The sequence below is a fragment of the Notothenia rossii genome (genome assembly GCF_949606895.1).
Source record: "Notothenia rossii genome assembly, chromosome: 9".
NCBI lineage: Eukaryota > Metazoa > Chordata > Actinopteri > Perciformes > Nototheniidae > Notothenia > Notothenia rossii.
In genome coordinates, this window is record NC_136907.1 from 14,887,848 (window position 1) to 14,907,541 (window position 19,694).

The 19,694-nt window shown below is 38.8% G+C and overlaps 1 protein-coding gene and 1 long non-coding RNA gene across 6 annotated transcripts; one reads left to right on the forward strand and one right to left on the reverse strand.

The window, feature by feature from the left end:
* Window positions 1–1,013: 1,013 nt before the first annotated feature.
* On the forward strand, window positions 1,014–6,040 carry LOC307018107 (putative fibroblast growth factor 1). 5 transcript variants are annotated; one of them, XM_079648183.1, is made up of 4 exons: window positions 1,014–1,191; window positions 3,197–3,413; window positions 3,911–4,014; window positions 4,471–6,040. In XM_079648183.1, the coding sequence occupies exons 1-4, from the start codon at window positions 1,150–1,152 to the stop codon at window positions 4,654–4,656; spliced, it is 549 nt and encodes a 182-aa protein (XP_079504309.1). In that variant the 5' UTR covers window positions 1,014–1,149; the 3' UTR covers window positions 4,657–6,040. The 5 variants fall into 5 exon arrangements, with proteins under 5 accessions (XP_079504309.1, XP_079504310.1, XP_079504312.1 ...); XM_079648184.1 differs by lacking the exon at window positions 1,014–1,191 and adding an exon at window positions 1,969–2,286; XM_079648186.1 differs by lacking the exon at window positions 1,014–1,191 and adding an exon at window positions 2,260–2,278.
* LOC307018108 lies at window positions 3,347–18,882 on the reverse strand. The gene is made up of 4 exons (XR_013802331.1): window positions 18,859–18,882; window positions 18,068–18,132; window positions 7,846–7,960; window positions 3,347–3,481 (listed from the first exon to the last, which is right to left on the reverse strand). It is a non-coding gene; the product is annotated as an uncharacterized lncRNA (long non-coding RNA).
* Between the last annotated feature and the right edge of the window lie 812 nt (window positions 18,883–19,694).

Genomic DNA, 19,694 nt, shown 5'->3' on the forward strand with positions numbered 1-19,694 from the left:
GAATGAATTATACAGAGAGAAGAGCTTGAAGTATCCATTTGAGATGGAGGCGAAGCAACCACTATGAATAATTCCCAGAATCCCACTGCTGTTAATTGTCAAGCAAATGCCAGACGGTAAGGGAGTGTGCAAAAATAGATACTGAGATAGTTGTTTCCCTAAGAATCCATTTCCTTCTCTTTTTTTTTCAAGAAATTCCAACACCCCACAGTACTAATATAAATGTATATTTTTTTAACTGAGTGCATTCACTTTGAAAGTTATCACAATTTAAATGACAGGACTTCGAGGACAAAGCTTTTGCCGTGCCATGCAGAATTCTGAAATATAAATCATTACCATTACTTGTCTTCCATAAGAGTAAAAGTGAGTCTGTCCCAATAATAGGTTTTAATTATTTCTTTTTGTACATTATAGCCACTATCTCCGTTTTTTTCTTATTAGAAGAGATTGGCTCACTTCTGTTTGGGCCCTAGTTACAAAAGAATGAATCCATGGGGAAAAAAACGATTCTGTCTTAATTTAGGAAGTATTTAATCTGAAGTCAAACACCATCTTTCCCTTATATCATGCCTCTTACCTCACCAGCATGAATTTAGGGATTATTTATAATTTAGTGTATTTTTATTTTTGATGACTACACATTTTGACATTGCAGGAATGTGAAGCGAGTGTCATCGTGTAATGTGACCTAACTATCCTCCATACTGTCAGCACTACATGTAAGCAGAGACAGCAGAGGAACTGGCACTCTGTACGACTTCTTCCAGAAAGTGAAGTCATCCTCTTTGCGTTTTATAAATGTTTATATTGTTTTGCCCAGAAGGAATCCACTATAAGAGAATGTATCAATGCTCAGTCAGTTATTATGGGCCTGATCATTTCCAGGCTCTGGTTGGGTCCCATGGCCTGGACACTTGCGTCACTCTGTCTCGTTCTTTCTCTGTTCTTGAGCGGTAATTTTAGTCCTGACGTTGGACTGTTAAAATATGTCCTCTGACGATGCAAAATGGGTGGTGAGTTGAGGAGAGGGATAGGGTACTTGTACAGGCATACATTCTTAATCCTCTGTAGCCAATTCTCTGGGGGAAGGAAGAGGAAGAACGTTTGTCACAAAAGGCAATAAGAAAAGGAGGAAAAGAAAAAGACATGCTGGCTCATCAGGGACACTTTAACAGGACTTTCTCACAGGTAAGAGACTCACTCATAGGATTAAAGGAGTATGTGTGGAAATCTGGTTGGCTGGCTATCATCTCTGCCTATTATACATATTGATATTTGATTTCAAAAGGAAAGCAAGTTGATACTAATTCTACTTTTTATATAAGTGTGTGCATGATTCTTTGCTCATAAGAAAACACATATTTCCTCTCTTAACTTTGGTGCTATCTATGTATCTAGATTGTTTTGTGAGTTGCCGAGTGCTGAATATATCGACAGAGAAATATGTTTGCCGTCTCTTGAATATAACAGAGCCATATGGCCCTTGTTATGTGGTGCTCATAGTTGTACAAAAACCCCTTTGGAAGCATCAATGGCAATATATCTTTCCATAAATCCTGAACTGTTTACTCAAGATAATCAACAGACCATGTTGTGAATAGTTTAATGTAGGAACTACTTTCTTTCTACCAACCAAACTATACCCGCAAATCAAATCAGTGCTCAAAAGGAAGCATCTACTCACAAAGGACATCCTCCTACGTTAGCTAGCTCAGGTAAGCTACGGAAAGACTCTCATCCAGGAGCAGATGCAGGCTTCCTTCAGCACAATCAAACGCTTGGCAGGTGGAGTTAGTTTTAAAAGAAAAAGAAGTTCCTACATAAAACTCTTGACAATATGGTCCGTGGATTATATTGATCCTGATTAGTGCAAAAAATAAAGCTGATGAGCTTTTCAAATGTTATTTCATGCAATTTAGGCACCACTACAGGTAGGGAAAACTAAGTATTTTTTATTTTGGGGTGAACTGACACTTTAAGGTTTCAAAGGTTGCAGTTGTTCAGCATCCATAAAACATGACATTTAATGGCACTATTTATTAAACAACAACATTTCATTCGCAGCAGTTATTAGTTTGAGGGGGTGATCGTTAGGTTAAAGTAGAGCAATCTTCCCCCAACTCAAACACACACACAGGTTCAATCTATCCTCCCACATGTCCGCACACTGACTCGGTCACCGGTCATTCCCACCAGCAGCTCTGTCCGAAGGTCCCTGTGGACACAAACTATCTTCTCATATCCCGTAACATGACTTTCTTCTCGGGTCCTGCCTGTGAGTGGGTAGGCCTCACATTCCTCTTGTGGCTTTACACTGCTCTGTCTTTTTACTTTCCTTCTCCCTCTCTCCCTCTCTTCTTCCTCCCTCTGTTCCTCATGCCTGTCTCAGACATTCCAGATGTGGGTTAGCCTGGCTCTATCGCAGTTATTCCCTACCTCTGGCAACAAACTATAACATAACAGAGTTGTGTATTTCACTGCTTCCCTGTTTTCCATTTGACAAGACATTATGACAGCCCCTGCTGCTCTGGGATCTCAACCCTTCAGGAATTGAGATAACACTAATAGTGCGGTTTAAAAACGGCTTGATTGTTTTTTGGATAAGCTTTTGAGAAGGCAGACAGGCAAGGCTGGCTGGATTCCTGTTCCTCAAGTGGAAATATCTCAAATATTTGACTACTGAAGATTTGTAGAAGGAAATTAGCTATTGTGTTTACTTGCATATCCTTGATACACTATTGCTGGCACTTGCATCATCTCCAGCAGGTAGTAAAAGCTGCTGGAAAATGTTCCTGCACTTTGCTGTGTCCACGTGTCATTTGTTTGTTGTCTGGCCTTGCACTGATATTAGTTGAATGTTACATCACTGTCATCTGGAAATGATTTTACAACAAAAAAAAAAACTAAGTGATGTTCAGTCAGGAAACATGTTCGAACATGTAGCGGTTCTCCCTGGCATGCATCCAGATCTCATCACTTCATGAAAAAAAGAGTGCCTTATAAGGTTGGCAGAGAGAAACAGACACAGATAGAGGGAGAAAGTGGTAGAGGGAGAAAGTGGTAGAGGGAGACAAGCATTTCCCGTAGTCACATCATGAAGGCGGCGTTGTACTCCTCCTGTTTTCTCTCCTGTCTCAGACCGAGTTCAGGTAACATGAACAGTGAGGTTGATGGATCTCCTGTGTTGTTGCAGACTCCGGGACATCAATCTGCTTCGTCCAAACCTGAGAATCTCTTCATGATGTCTGAGGGAAACGTCACAGTGCTGCCTTTTGGACCTGTCTCTCTAGACCTGTCCAAGCAGGAGCAGCGGACACTGACCAGACTGTACAGCCAGAACGGAGGCTATCACCTGAGGATTTTACCGGATGGATCTGTGAGCGGTGGCAGGCAGGAAAACGACCCCTATGGTGAGGCAGGAATCTTTTTCATCTATTTTGGATGTGGGATTGGTTGATGTGTCTCAATCAGGAGCAATCTAAAAGATATAGAGGAAAGCTTTTTAACTTTAACTTTATAGAACAGATAAAAATGAAACTATTCTGTACATGACTCTCAAACCCTTTAGTTTAAAGTTGTATCTTTCCAAATGATTAAAAGTTGTTATAGTTGTATATATAATAATTAACTAAATAGAAAAGGTAACGGTACTCGATTTGTAGTGGAAGATTATACAGGCTCGATTTAAAAATGACCTGCACTAACTGGTAAAGTCCTCTTGAGCAAGTATTTAATCGCAGTACTTCTGGTTAAGCTACTCAGGAATCTGTAAACGCAAGTATTTACCCTGTGTACACATTCAGAATACTGGCCCTGTGTTCCCTTTGCAAATATTTATTTCAGGATGAAAATGTTACAATGTGTCAAAGTAAGTTTATCTTCAACTTGTCATATGTCTGTGTTGCAGACGTGCTGAGGCTAAAGGCTGTGAGCGTGGGAGTTGTGGTTATCAAGGGCGAGATTACAGGAAGGTACCTGGCTATGAACAAAAACGGACACCTCTACGGATCAGTGAGTTTTTACATTTTGAAGTTTTTCACAAAATACTACCGTTATAAAGAACACTTCATTTCAATGTGTTCAAATCATACTCTTGTCAGTTTAAGATTAATACTCACAAATTACCGAAAATCTTGTACTCACCTTGGTGTCTTATTTCCCCCAAATGCAAAACACTGGAAAATCCCAGGGTGACTAAAGCATTTCTTAGGTCATATAAATCACTGGGAGCAATAATGTATTACTGGTACAGATGACTAACATAAGATATTAAAGTACTACAGATTTTATCATGTAGGTTTCTATTATTCAGCACATTAAATGATGTTTTCCTAAAATATCTTACTGTGTTTAAACGGTGTATATTTTGTACACCCTTCAATATGAATTTACAGGAAGAATTAGAAGACTTGTAATAAATCTAAATGTCTTCTGTTCTTCTCTCTTCTCCCCTCTTTATTGTCTCAGCAAGCACTGAATGATGAGTGTTACTTCCTAGAGAAGTATGAAGAAAACCACTACAATACATATTGCTCTCAGAAGTACAACTGGTATGTCGGGCTGAAAAGGAACGGCCAAGCTAAAGCAGGACCGGGCACCCACCAGGGTCAGAAGGCCATCTTCTTCCTGCCAAGGCCTGCGGGTAACATGTAAAGCAAGACGGCACCAGGAACCGCGGACACGCTCACTGAAGTCTTTAAATACACATTTTGCACTGGGCAAAGTATCCCATTTTAAGGTCACTTAAAATCAGTACAATAGAGCAGTAAAGCCTGAGGCCAACACATAATGCTGTTTAACAGTTAGTTCAGGCTCTACTTCCATGTTAATAACCTACATGTTTGTTCATTCCTCTTGTTTATGCAGGGAATATAAGGTTCCAGTTCATGTAAGGAGCTTATACTTTTTATTTTTTGACATTGCAGCGATATGAGCTGTATATATATCCAGAATAATTTCTGCCTATAAGAACATACACCCTCTCTACCAAATGTGTGCTAAATCAGTGCATGTCAGCCGTGATAAATGTGTGTTCACTTTGAACCTCGGTATGAAATACCACTGCGGGAAGATAGCAACGGGCTGCTTTTACACAGAAATAGTTTTACAATGGATCACGTCTGGTACGAAGTAAACCAACATGGCAGTAAACATAAAAGAGCCGACCATATGGCGTTGAATTCAAACTGAGGAAAACAAATTCTACACTGAATAAAATAATAATTATAAATAATTATACATATTCAGTAGAGTGGATGTTTGCTGACTTTGGAATGACTGAAAGTCCTAATAGTAAACAATTGTATATTGCTCAAGCCTGTTTTATGACAGCTTTTCGTAATAACTTATGTACTATTTGGAAAGTCAGCAATTGTAACAGGTCATATGAAAAGCACCTATTATGTTAATGAAAGGGTTAGCCATGCCAACAAGTCTTCCAAATCGGAAAATCTGTATCCGTCCCACAGAGGGAACATTTACAAGGCTGTTTCTGTTATCAGCAGAGTTATTTTTGAGTTGTATGTTCCTGAAAAAGTGGCACAAAAAGAAGAATGTTATATTGTATAAGGCAGAAAGGGACCAAATATTGTCCATTCTGTTCTGGACTAGAAAAGTCACATTGTTTCTTTTCACGGAGCAAAATAGCTCATCTATACAGTCGAACCATTATTTACGCAAGCACCTTTCTATATACCCATAATACTGTGACGTTATACTAGGTAAAATTACTTGTGTGAATATTTATTTATAAATTATATTGCTAATACAATTTAATTTTGCTGAGCATCGTAACAAACATTTTTGAAATATACATAGTGACGTAGCAAAAGGTTATGTGATTACCTTTTACAAAGTAATACATATTGTATTCAATGAACTGAAATAAGGAAAATACATGATAATGCATAAAATAAATAGTATGTATGTAACTAGGATAGATTTTCTGCTTAGAAGGTAGACAAGTGAATAAAAGTGTACAGAAATATCTTTAACGGAACATGTTGTATGCTTTGTCCAATACACCTGTTGCTAATAAGCTTGCTGTATGTGTGTCTCTCTTTCTGGCATTACATGTGAACATCTGTGTTTTTATTAACAAATGTAACTATTACCGGTGTTTACCAGAGACACAGTCCACCTCACGACACAAACACTAGAAATGATCATGTTTGGCCACAAGATGGTAGCATTGCTCGAGGTTCAGTGGTGTTTCGCAAAGGCTGGCAGAGAGAGAGAGCTGTTTATTATCTTTACACACATGGGCTCTGGCTACATCCTAGTAAAACTAAATCATGAATGGAAAAAGAGTTTATCTAAAAAAAAAAAAACATAGATGGTGCCAATAGCTGGTGTTTATTCAGCTGTAGGTACTGTATAGCTTATACATTAACATGTACACTTTCAATGAAAACATCTGAAAATGAATTATTAAGAAATGTTACATTATTATAGGTGGAAAAAAAATCTGCATGCATAGTTGATCTTTCATAAATAAGTTAAGTAAGTTATTTTTTTAAACCTTTCTTTGCTGAATGTATGTTTCTACGACAGAAAGTCATTTTTAATTCAACAAAAACAATGCGTTAAATGAATAAATGTGTATGATGCAAGACCTCCATTCACCCCGATCAAGTATTTTCACCACATTTTTGGAAGCAATGGCATTCTTCATCTAATCCACACTTAATGTGTAACGGCTGAGACAGAACATGGCCTGAAACGCTGTTTGAGAGGCCGCTGTGCAAGGATAAAGATCCTGGAGGAAACACTGAAATGTGGTTTAAGTTGTTTGGGAAGACTGGAGCGGATTCTTTGCTCCAACAAGTTTCATATTGTTTTGGGATTTAAACTGTTTGGAGGGGAACATTACAGTTGGCTTTTTACTTTTCCAAGTGTGTGACAAAGTGCTTTTTCAAATTGAGCAATTATTCTATATTTTCCAAATTGAGAAATTACTTTTTGATGACCATTTTTAAATGTCAGATAAGAGCTGGATTATATTTCTTTCCATGCCCTGATTTGTTTTTCTAAATATATCATATTGATTTCCCTGCTCATTATATCGACTACTATCTACTGATATTTACATCATCAGCTGTCAGTAAAATATCAGCAACACTTGACTACTTGCAAATGTGTTGCTAAAATATTACAGTATGGCTCTGTTGTACATTCCATCATTTTATATTTGTATATACATTTTGAAGAAAATAATGTTCTTTTTTTCACTCACCTTTACATAATATACTTCTGTAAATACATAAACTCTGTGGTGCCGCTTTGCGTAATGACAATTCTTTCTTTAATATTTTTGTATATAAAAATAATATGTCTCCAGTCCCCTTTACTCAGGTAAAGATGTACTTTAAGGACTTGTAATGATATATTTTTACAGGGAAGCCTTGATAATGTTAGTTGAGTAAATGGTCCCAAAACAAATCCCATAACTTGTCTACTGTATTATGAGCTTTTAATGTCATTATTTAATAATACACTTAGTTTCCTATTTTCTACAACTTTAATGAATTGGAAAAAAAGGAAGCAGCTCATGAGTGACAAAATAAAAACAAGCCAAAAAAGCAATCTGTCCTCCTTCCAAAAGCATTTAGTCTACAAAATAACCTGATACCTCTCATTTACTCTCTCCTTTTTCCACCAGGCCATCCTATATAACAGCACACACACACACACACACACACACACACACACACACACAAACACACACACACACACACACACACACACACACACACACACACACACACACACACACACACACACACACACACACACACACACACACACACACACACACACACACACACACACACACAAACAAACCTGGTTGGCCATTGGCCTGCAGGGCTGTGCAGGGCAGGAAGGGAATCATTCACTGTAAACTGAACAAGGACTGGCTTCCTCTGGGAGTCCCCTAGCCTGACAGCAGCCAAGATCCCTGCAACACAAACCACTTTAGCAAACACACGTACACACAAACACATGCACATACACAGAGATCAATGTGTACACACCCTGGATCTGGGACACATTCTCTCATCTGATACTCCTCTCTCTTTCCTCAATTTTGTCATTTTTTTACATTCCTTTCCTGCCTGTCTCTCAATTTTCAGCCTCCTTAACCTTTGTCTCTAACTGCTTTCCCCTCATCATTTTCTCCTTGCATTCCTTCTCGCTCTGTTTCTTCCCCAAGTGATTTTTAAATGTTCTTTTATCACCAAATATACCTTACAATTGATGCATTTTTAACCTTCTTTCTTGTTCTTCTGTATTTCTTCCTTCACTTCAATTATTTCACCAGAGAGGTTCCCTAACTTTATAACTTTTAAAGACCCTTAGTGGGGAACCCCTACTACTGCAGAAAGATTTTCAAAATGCAGTGTTCTCCGTTGGTTTTTCTTAACAAACAATGAAATAAGGTTTATAGTGCATGCTTCTTTAAAGCATACTAAGCTACTTAAAATAGGTCCTTCCATAGGGGATGAAAAGGGCAAAATCTAACCAAATAATGACCCATTTATTTGGATAAAGAAAGGGATGGAACCCTTGTGGTTGCTCTACTTTGACCCTCTGCACTCCTCCTTTTTCTCCCATCCTGTTCTGGTGGCCTCATCATGAAAACAGAGATGCTTTGTCAACGTTGCTGCATGCATGCTATTCCCTTCACCTTTCTTCTACACACACACACACACACACACACACACACACACACACACACACACACACACACACACACACACACACACACACACACACACACACACACACACACACACACACACACACACACACACACACACACACACACACACACACACACACACACACACACACACACACACACACACACACACACACACACACACACTCATCGACAGGAAAGGAAACAGGGTATGCATATCAGTCAGCTGATCCAACTGGAAATGCTGACACTGGTCTCCCCATCTGCTACTGCTCTCTGAGACGAGAGTGGGGTGAGGGAAGAGAAAGAAAGGGGGAGAAAATAGGGGGACAGAGAAAGCGAAAGGGACCATTTTGACAACCCAGAGAATTGCCCGGATGCTTGTGGTACACCCTACAGCAACTGTTTTCCTAATAGACGATTTGTGCTGGATAGACACATTCTGCAGGGGCTCCAAACATGCAGCCTTCCCCTCAGAGTGGGAGCGAATGGCATTTGTCAACCAACAGACCCTTCAGGATTTAACCAGAGAAAATAGAAAAGGAAAACTGAAACGGCTGTCCCATAGCTATTACTGTAAAAGAAAAAGGATCCTGCATGTATGCATGTTGTGCTACAAATTTGACCTTCTTCACATGGCCCTCATTTAGGTCGTCTCCCTGCAATTTCACGCTGGCATATGACTGGTTTGCAAGTGTGTAAGCTGAGAGTTGCTGCACTCTTTTGGCGAAACAAAGCAAAACAAAACAATGAGCCAAAAGTGACTGAGTGCGTGTTCAGTTCAGCTTTAAGCCTCCAATATGTTTAGGGGTTGAGTTCATCAAAGCTGCCACATTGGATGGTTTATCCACTTACTAACAGCCAGCGGTGTGCTTGTAACTGAAGTAGTGGGTATGCCAGGGGTGCGGTTAGGGTAATTTTAGTATTTCAGCCCTGAATGTTTTGATTAAAGTTTGTGCAGGCAGGGTCTGCAGAAGGTCAGGATGAATATAAAGGAGCCAATACAAAGAAAGGTTTATTGATCAGCACTACTTCTACTAGTAGTGGGTATAATTAAGCAATAGCTCACGACAGAATATGCTCATTATATCACAGCTTAGGGGCGTGGTTCGGCCCGACGCGAAGCGGAGGGTCGACAACCCCCTTAGCTGTCACGGCCTGAAGTGAGCTATTGCTTTTATAAAACGGTTACCAAGTGTGGCAATATGAAATAAAAATACACACTCTAATTTAAATAGTTTTTATTAGTAAATAATGATGTTCAAAATAAAATAGTCCCTCCGTTGCCTTCTGCACAAAACATAGTGCAAGGTGGTTGCTATGCAACAACACTAACAGCGAGCGAACATATTAGACAGAGAGCGTTGATCCATTATTTGGCTGTTTATTTACAGTAATGTGTATGTTGCTTTGTTGTTTATTGTGCATCCACTGAAAAACTGTCCAGCATCAGTAGCATGGCTTACGTGGTCACTTGTATAGGTTGAGGTTGTTCTAGGCTGTTGCTTGGCGTGGCGAGAATATTGCTCCACTTTCTCCGGTCCCCGAGATTGGGCTTCCAGTAGCTCTGGAGAGAGCTTTCGCACCTGTGGCCACTAACGGTCGTAATTTCTCTGCTTTGTTTCAAGACCCGCATCAGAAAGCTTTTGAATGGTGGTACTTTTCCAGTTGGTCTACCTGCTCTTCACGTAGCTCTGCATGTCGTAGTTTAGGTGCTTTTTTTTTCTGGAGATAGGCACTGCTCAATCCACTCCTCCATACTATAGTAAGACCCCCCCGGAGGTCGAAGTTAATCTTTAAATGTTTCCATTTTATGTTTTGTAAGTTTGTTTCGTAACGGAAGAAATGTAAATATATTTTAGGGCCGGGACTTTAACGCGTTAATTAAGATTAATTAATTACACAAAAATTAACGCGTTAAAAAAATTAACGCATTTTAATCGCACTTATTTTTGCACCGCGGAACGTTTCTCACTGGATGAGTTTCAGGGGTACCGATTATACTGGAGCACCAACTAACGTTCATTACTTCAGACAACAACAAACCACAGTGAACAATAGTCAAACGTGAACGAAGAAGCTGATGAGACCGCTTTGTTTGGCCCCGTGAATGGGACATTTTATTTAAAAAAACGGACGGATGGAAGCGTCAATAAGAGCACGGTTGTTTGCAAATTATGCAAAAAGGAATTCGCATATCACTGCAGCACATCAAGCCTCAAGTATCACCTCAATGCAAAACCTATAGCAGCCAGCGTGGAAGCTAGCGTGGACGTTAGCCCGACTCGGAGTACAAGGACCCACACCCAATTCGCGTTGATCAAACAGTGGCCTATGCAACAGAGAGATTTTATTTTTCATCAGGATATTGGAAGAATAGGAGGGATTGAGGTCAATCACTGGCACTTTTTTTATTTTATTTTAAATGGTACACTTTATGTTGAACTATTTATTACGTTGTTGGTGCAACTGGCACTTTATGTTGAACTGTTTATTGTTTTGGCCAAGGTTATTGAGAGAGTTGGACTGAAATGTATTAGATTTTTTAAATCAACTGTTGGTAAATCAACAAAGTCTGTTATGGCCTCTGAAACAACAGAGAGATGTTTTCTAATAGTCAGGATTTCCAATGTTCTGAATTTACTTGAAAGTATTGTGTTTTACTTAAAAAACAAAGTGTTATAGTTTACAGAAGGTCTACCTACCTATAGGCTACCTGAATCTCTGAAATGTACTATATTCCTAAATATGCTATTGCTACACTTTATGGCAAAAATTGCACTTTTCTGTTGGTCTTGGTTAAGTACCACTTTGAAAAAAATAAACAATGTTTTGTTGCTTAAGCTTATGTATTCAGTCATTATTCAATGGTATACTAAAATCCATGTGAACAAAAATTGCTTCTCACTGTTCTCAGGTCAAATATTTATATGCGATTAAAAATGCGATTAATTGCGATTAATTAATTACAACGCCTGTAATTAATTAGATAAATTTTTTTAATCGAGTCCCGGCCCTAATATATTTATAAAACTGACAAGTCAAATCAAGCAATCTGATTGGTCGATAGCGTTTTTGCGACCTCTTTGATTACAGATTTGAAAACATCGTTGCTCAGTGGCGGTTCTAGACCAATTTGACTGGGGGGGCCACTGGGGGGCCAGTTATTTTCTGAGGGGGGCACAATAAATGCAGGACGAAAAAGAGAACTAGACAGTATGAAGTAATTGCGCATAAGAAAACAATGCAATACAGTTATTGGTATTTGTTTCAGTACACTTATTTATTTCAGATATATCTTATAGTTATTACTGTTAGCTTCAGCTTGAGTTATAGTACAATTTTTGCACTAACACCATATAATATTTATATAAAAATAAAGGCAATGAACAGTTACATCTCTACTTTACATCTACAATTACACGGATACAATAGTTTAACTCAACTTCAATTATCGTGGTAGTCTCTCGAAACGTAGGTTTCAATGAGTCTTTCTTGGATGCAACAGCCTCTGATGATCCGAGATGAAAAGTGTTTGTTTTTCGCGCGCTTCAGCCGGACAGTGAAAGTGAGTGCACCGTTCTAATGGGTCCGACTAGAATGACGAATAACGTTAGTTCCGCCTATTCCATCATTCAATAGATCGTGTAATAAATGATCATTTTTTTCATTTTTAGGGGGGCCACAGGGGGGTCAGAGGTCAGTGTTAGGGGGGCACTGCCCCCCCTAGAACCGCCCCTGTCGTTTCTTGCTTTAAAAGTAGCACAATTCAATATGTTAAACCTTTGAAAGTATCTAGATATCCCTGCCCTAATGCCAAAAGAACTGCACACTGAATATGTTTTGCCGTTTGATGTCTATGTCTGGACCGCTGCGTAAAAAGGAGGGCTTCTGCCCCGTTACTTCTCCGCTGCTTTCTTGTTCCAGTATGAAAATATAACGGCAGGCAATTTGCTTTTCAGCCCAACGATATACTGTTTTCTCAGACGCGGAGGGATACTGACTTGTTGTGAAAAGTAACTTACAATTCTACCCGTGGTATACGCTCAGTATATCACGGCTAAGAACCAATCAGATTGCTTGATTTGACTTGTCCGTTTTATAAGCAGCTTTAATTTATTGTTTGACATTTAAACAAACAGTCTTTATGCTAAGCCATGCTAAAAGCAGCTGGTTCTAACTTCAGAAATTGAACATGAGATTGGTTTCAATCTATTCATCACATTTTTGGAAGAAAATAGTCACCCAAAAAACAATAGTAATAGTTCAGACTCAGAATTTGTATCTGTGATTAATTACTCTAAAATAAAGGTTCACTTGCTTGTACACTTGTACACAACTTCAATCACATGATAACAAATGATTGTATGGTTAATCTTACTGGAAGCTTTACATTAAACATGTCTGATGTAAAATACATTGGTTTATGAGCAAAATAACAACAAATGTTCTATATATGTTTCTCTTTAAATCCTCAAATGATTGACGCTTTGCTTGGCATTTAGTGTTGTTGCTTAAAATAAATAAAAATGTACATGTCACTAGTTGCTTTGATAAGCCTAATCTATTGCTAGTCATATATACACACACATATATATATATATATACTGTACATTAGGTGGGAAATGTAGGGAATCTTTGTAAAGTCAAACAGTATTACTTTCATATTGTAAGAATCAGCATCTCAGCATTTATGCTCAGTGCCAATGCAGGAAATAATGTGCACTATATGTAGGAAGGTAAATGGCAACAATTAACCAAACTCTAGTGGATATGCATAGCTGTTGTACAAAGTAAAACAACATTTAAAAAAATGTTGGTGATAGGGTTGGATGGAGAAGTGTTTTACAATGTGACCATGTGAGAGTAATGTGTCCACAGATGGACTGCAGTCAGACTCCAATATTCAAACATTTTGGAAAGATCCTACAAATGTCCTAAAAACTGTGAGAGATAGAGGATAATAGATGGGGTGATTGTTTCCACTCAGTACAACAGACTTCACCACAGTGTCTCACACGTTGTGAGTGTGACTCTCTAAATCACTACTTGTGTTTCGCAAATATGGAAGGACTGTAATCCATTGTGTAATTTAAGAAGGCCCACACACGCACCCTTGCACCTTCCCACATAGACACACACACACACACACACACACACACACACACACACACACACACACACACACACACACACACACACACACACACACACACACACACACACACACACACACACACACACACACACACACACACACACACACACACACACACACACACCTAGAGACGAGAAGTGGGTCTGTCTTCTCAGCTGTGATGTCTCACATACACAAATACCAACTGGAGCGATGACGCCTGTGATGGTCAAAAATATCCTGAATGGAATATTTAGCAGTGAAGTCACACCTCTTTCTTCTTCTTTTATCCTTTTCACATCCTGGGAATGTACACTACCAACACACTAATGACACCAGACACCAATGATTATTTTAAACACTATTTGATTAAAGCCAGGATATTCGCTTTCATGACCCTGTGTGAACACCATGGCACCGTTGAAATCTCCCATATGACTCAGCATCCTATAGGAAACTGAGCTTTAGTTCCTCCTGTTGAAAACATCTTTCATCAGTGTGTCTTTCAACGTATTTGTGATGTTTTTAAACTTCCTGATGACGTTCAGAACGAAGGAAAGGACCTACAGTACTGTTCAATTGTACTGTATTGTTCAACAGTATTATTCACTTCTACCCAATTATAATATCAAAATAGAAAATGTCCCGCACAGCATCATGACGTCCACTAACAGGAAACAAAAGTCTCACTAGCACGGGACAGGATTCCAGAGAAAAATGGAAATAGCATTGACAATCTTTATTATTATTTTACATTTAACATGAATATACCATCTAGGAAACATGTTGTATTCAATTGATATCTTTTGATGTCTTCATGAACTGATAAGAGTTGCACTTTTGTTATTGAAGTTACTTCTTAAATCTCATTATAATTTATTTTAACATTCAGTCCTCTCCTCCTACTTCTGTGAAAATCAATCTTAGGACAAGTGGTGTGAAACAGAAAACACCTAAACAGCAGCAAAAGCCCACTCCTCTTCCTCTCAACAATGACAAAAATAAAGGCATGACTGCGCTTGTGTCAAGGACATGATGCAAAAGGTCTTACAGTATCCTCTTTTCATTTCCCTGGAAGTCGTCATGGAATAATTCTTATTCTGGCAGTGAATGCGTAAGCAAAGCTATTACACCCACTCACTCTTAGCGTCGCTGCCCAGTCTCCTTTCTGGGAAAGAAACGTCCAAGTTCAACCTCTTATCGTTTCCTCTTCCCTTTCCTCTTTCCTGTCATTCAGAACATGAAAAAAACCGAGCCCAACTGAAGGAAAAATAGATCCCTAAACAAACGTTGAGGCCTATTTAAGGAAAATACTTCACATACCACATATCTCATTCTAGTTTGGTTGTGGCCATGTCATCGCAGGATACTGCGGCTTCCTCTCTCTTTCTTTCTGGCTTACTCACTACCCCCATTTTATTCTGTCCCGGCATCCTTTCCTTTTCTGTTTTTAGGCAACATCCTTTTTTGTGTGTGCACAGGCCAGAGTAGCTATAATTGTTCTCTCCTTTTTCAGAAAGAATGTCTAAAGCAAACCAGCCTTTTGAAGTGGCCCATTGTCTGCTGACCTCAGAAGGTGAAGAGGTGGTGGAGGGGGAATAGGGTTCGGGAGTTGGAAATAAATTGACTAATGGTTAGGTGAGCAAATAGGACAGAAGACGAAGTAGAGAGAAATGACGATAGACTAGAAAAAGTGGTGTCAATTAAATGAGTCATGAGTCGCCTATCTACGCCAGCATTTACGACATGACCTCCATTTCAGCGCCCACATCGTAATCTTAAAACAATAGAAAATACTTAAATTGCTTTTGCTGGTTCAACCCTGTCTCATAAGAATTCTGTTTATATCCTATACTAAATGGGTTACGAAACGTAATTGCTCCTTGGATTAGGTTCACTGGCGACGGTTTTACCGTCCAGGATGTGCTACGTTCCACGGAAAACTCACAGGGCGGTGATCGGAATAGATGGTGGGCGTACAGGGGTCATGTCCTGTGGCCCAGGGTGTCGTTTAGGCGAAACAGCAATTTGGTTAGGGAAAAGATCATTTGTTGAACCTTTTCCAACTTTGAAAATACATTCAATAAAAAGTTTAATTATTATGTTGATAAAACCATAAACTGGGTGGGTTTGCTGTTGCACATTTTTATTATGTATTTTTAAGGCGATATATAGCACCTATATTCTTTGACTAGCAACATTCAGTTGCATGTCATTTGATCAATAACCATGATTATAACATGGATATAATGTTGAACGATATATATCATTTATAACACCTAAAGTAAAAGCAATTTATTTGCATAATTTTAGACATTTCTGTGGTTCTCGGGGGATTCACAATAAGATTGTTGTGATACATGTCCAACTGTGCCTGATAAATCACTCAACCAACAAACATTGGTATAATACTGATTCAAAACAAGAACATTGGAATCAAATTAAGGAAATAATCTATCAGATATCATTTTTGTATCAACTTTCAAAAACTGGGAGCTGTCAATAAATGACGATGAAAGATCAGAAGAGAAGATTGGTAAAAGGAATATTGTGTTTTCCTTTCAAGTATCGCAGCTGAACGCAACTCTGCTCTTGTTTGAGGTGAAAGCTCATGTGATCACAGTTCAAAGTGCTGCTCCTGGGCTCAGATGGACTGCAAGGCTAGCGTGGTTTATGTTTGATTTATAAGGGCACCACTTTGAGCACACCCTCATCATTGTTTTACATCTTTAAGCTGCCGTCCATCGTATCTGCCCCAGGGCTCAGGGCACAGGCAGGTCTTAAAGGGACAAGAGGAGAGGGAATCTCTCTTTTGTTCACTCCTTTAGTTATTTTCGGACGCCCTCTGTTTAGCTCCCCTCTCAGAGATTTCGTCTGTATAGTTTGCTAAAAATGAAGGCTAAGAGCTTTTCACTGGAAATAGCACGTCTGTGACAGTGGGCGAGTCAGTCAGCTCTCCAAAAACAAAGAGGGACAAGGGCTGAGCTGGATTTCCTCTGTAGCAGTTGAGGAAACAGCTGATAATATTATTTTCAAGTGACTATACATTGTCTCAGATAAATTTCTCACCAACCCAAAGTCAGTAAAAATAGTCCAAGATGTGAAGTGTTCATTCTTTCATGATAAACAATACAAAAAATGTAATAGGTGAATCTCAAATATGTGATACCAGCGTCTTGAGTGCAGCAAGCTTGGCTTCATAACACAGATACATATGATGACTGTGATGAAGCAAGCTTTAAGTCTTGTTGATTTCTTTGAAAGATTGTGAATGATTCTAAAAACGTGCGCTTAGAAAATGGGTCTAAGCAGCATAAGGTACACCGATGGCTATGTGGAGCCCCTGGGAACTACATGTGATCCAAACAAGAACAAATATACTGAAAACCTTTCTGTTTACTTTATTTAATTTAAGATGGATATGTTATTGAGGACCCCCAAGCTCCCCCGAAATATGGTGAAATATTTGTTCATGTACTGTAGCAGAGGGTTAAGACATTTCTCAGATCTAAAATCAATAGGTTACCTGAGTTTATTTTGATGAACTGGATTCAACTTTCACATATAAGAGTACTCAGAACAAACAGGTAAAAACACACAGATAACAGATGACCTTTACATGTATATCTACATTTACACAGGTTTCCGTTTAAAGGGAAACACAACTCATTTCAGGAGATTTTAAATTGTTTTGGCTTTGTTCTCCAAATATCTGGGCATTATTTATTTAGAAAACATAGAATCCAAAACCTATTTTTTTTCAAGAGGGAAATATTTAGTTATTGTATTGCTAAATGCTCCACTGTCAACATCAGCATGGTTGTGTCCTTTTTGTGTGTGATGCCACATGTAAAATCGCCTTCTTGAAGCTTTTTTGTTGAAAAAGATTGCCTGCTGAGTCTGGAAAGAATCCTGATGAGGCTGAATCAACACAACATTCAGAACCAAAAACCAAAACAATGAGCTGAAAGACGCTAAAATTCAAAGGAACGAGAACGGCAGATGTTATTATTTTGTGTGTGTGTGCGTGTGTATGTTACAGACTTAGGTCGAGTAAGGTGTTAAGCAATCATTTAAAAACATTTTGTCCAAGATGCTTTACAGTCAGTCATTTCACGCATGTCTCCTTTCTCCTCCTCTTCCTTTCTCCATTTGCGTCTAACTCACACTAACACAAACACACTCCCTGCCATTGCCCAAGGCACACAGTGTACAGAGTTACTCACATCCCCAGGAAGCGGAGGTATGACATCACCTTATCATCTCCTGTGGACCCATGGGATGGGAGAGACTGAGAGTGGGGGAGAGAGAGAAAAATAGAGAGGGAGGGAGAGACAGATGAAGAGATAATAGAACAACATAGTCCAGGAGAAGAGAAGAAGACAGAGCAAGAAAGATAAAGGGGAGGAAGGGATACATGGGAGGCAGAAAGACGTGTTGGACAATGTGTTGAAAGTGATAAAGACGTCACAGCAAAATATAATGAATGGACTGTTAATTAAAAACTGTTCCATGTCCATCACACCCAAACACGCAAGTGCACAACACTTTATCAATTTATATGGCATGAGTTAGAAACAGTGACTTGTGTAAACAATCACTGCGGTCGGTGCAATAATCCTAATTATGCATGCTCTGAAAAGAGGTCAGGTTGAGGAAATAAACAATGTGCTGGGTTTTATTACTTAGTTACACATGACCAAGAATCACTCATTATCAGGACTGACCAATGCTTCCTCCTTGGATAAGAAGGGGATGCATAATCTTAAGTGTGCTTTTACTGCAGCAAATCTTTATGCATCAGTTCATTGATATTGCATTGAACTACAAAATAGTTCTTGTAGACAAAGCAAAAAGACATGTTATACATTGAAAATACCAAAAACAAAGCATTTGGTATGTTAAACCAGATGTGCATTTTCTAATCCAAACAGAAAGTTTTCTTCCTTGAAGTATATTCTAAAGTAAAATCCCAAATTACAGTTTAAAAACACTTCCGATTAATCAGAAAGCCTACCTTTCTGTTTTCAGTGTGCTGTCTTCTTCCCCTCATTGCGCAGCACCATGCTGTAATGCGCTCACTACTGCCCCCTGAGGACAGAGGTATAAACACATACAGTCTATGATAAACACCCACAGTTGATAAAAAACATAGACTGCATTTGGTGAAAACGGCAGCTGTTGTGGATTGTTCGGACCCCTAAAGGTCATTGACAAATTACAATGAGCCCATTCCCCACTCGAAAACATTTACCAGACGTGGCAGCCTTAAGATCTAAGTTAATATAATATTTAACATATATTTGTATTATGTTGCTAACTTTTATGCACAGCAAATACATTTCATTTGTCAATCACTTCCTCCGCAGTCTATGATGCAGGAGAAAGATTGCTATAGTTTAAATTCCGCTAATATATCGTACATTATTCCAGGAAAACAAGTTAAGAACAAATAAGACATCCATGATGCAAAACGCTGCATACAGTAAAATCTGCATTTTTAGGTGTACATGTCAACTCATATAGTACATACGAGTACTGCCTCAACTTAGTATGACATGTCATTACATTAACAAACAGTACATTCCATTCCCATCTCTACACTGGGCTGAAATAACAAGAACAGCCTTGATCAGTCTTGTGTCTCTGACTCCAAGGCCTGAAAAGATAAACTGCTAGTGGACAGATAGCACTTCCCTTTGCCTTGAACTGGAAAAAAATACTTCTTTCCAGAAGGTTAAACTGTCCACACATGATTTAAAATAAAATTAAAAACGACATTTATGTCAGATGGCTAAGATTTGCAAATGTGTTGTGTAGCAGGGAAAAAAAAGTGTTTTTGTAAAAAAGAGC

What these genes read in the sequence shown, in the direction of transcription:
- LOC307018107 (XM_079648182.1), top strand. Translation starts at nt 3,098, where the DNA reads ATGAAGGCGGCGTTGTACTCCTCCTGTTTTCTCTCCTGTCTCAGACCG. An exon ending in GCAGGAAAACGACCCCTATG is followed by an intron (nt 3,414 to 3,910) that starts GTGAGGCAGGAA and finishes TCTGTGTTGCAG; the next exon opens with ACGTGCTGAGGCTAAAGGCT. An exon ending in ACGGACACCTCTACGGATCA is followed by an intron (nt 4,015 to 4,470) that starts GTGAGTTTTTAC and finishes TTATTGTCTCAG; the next exon opens with CAAGCACTGAATGATGAGTG.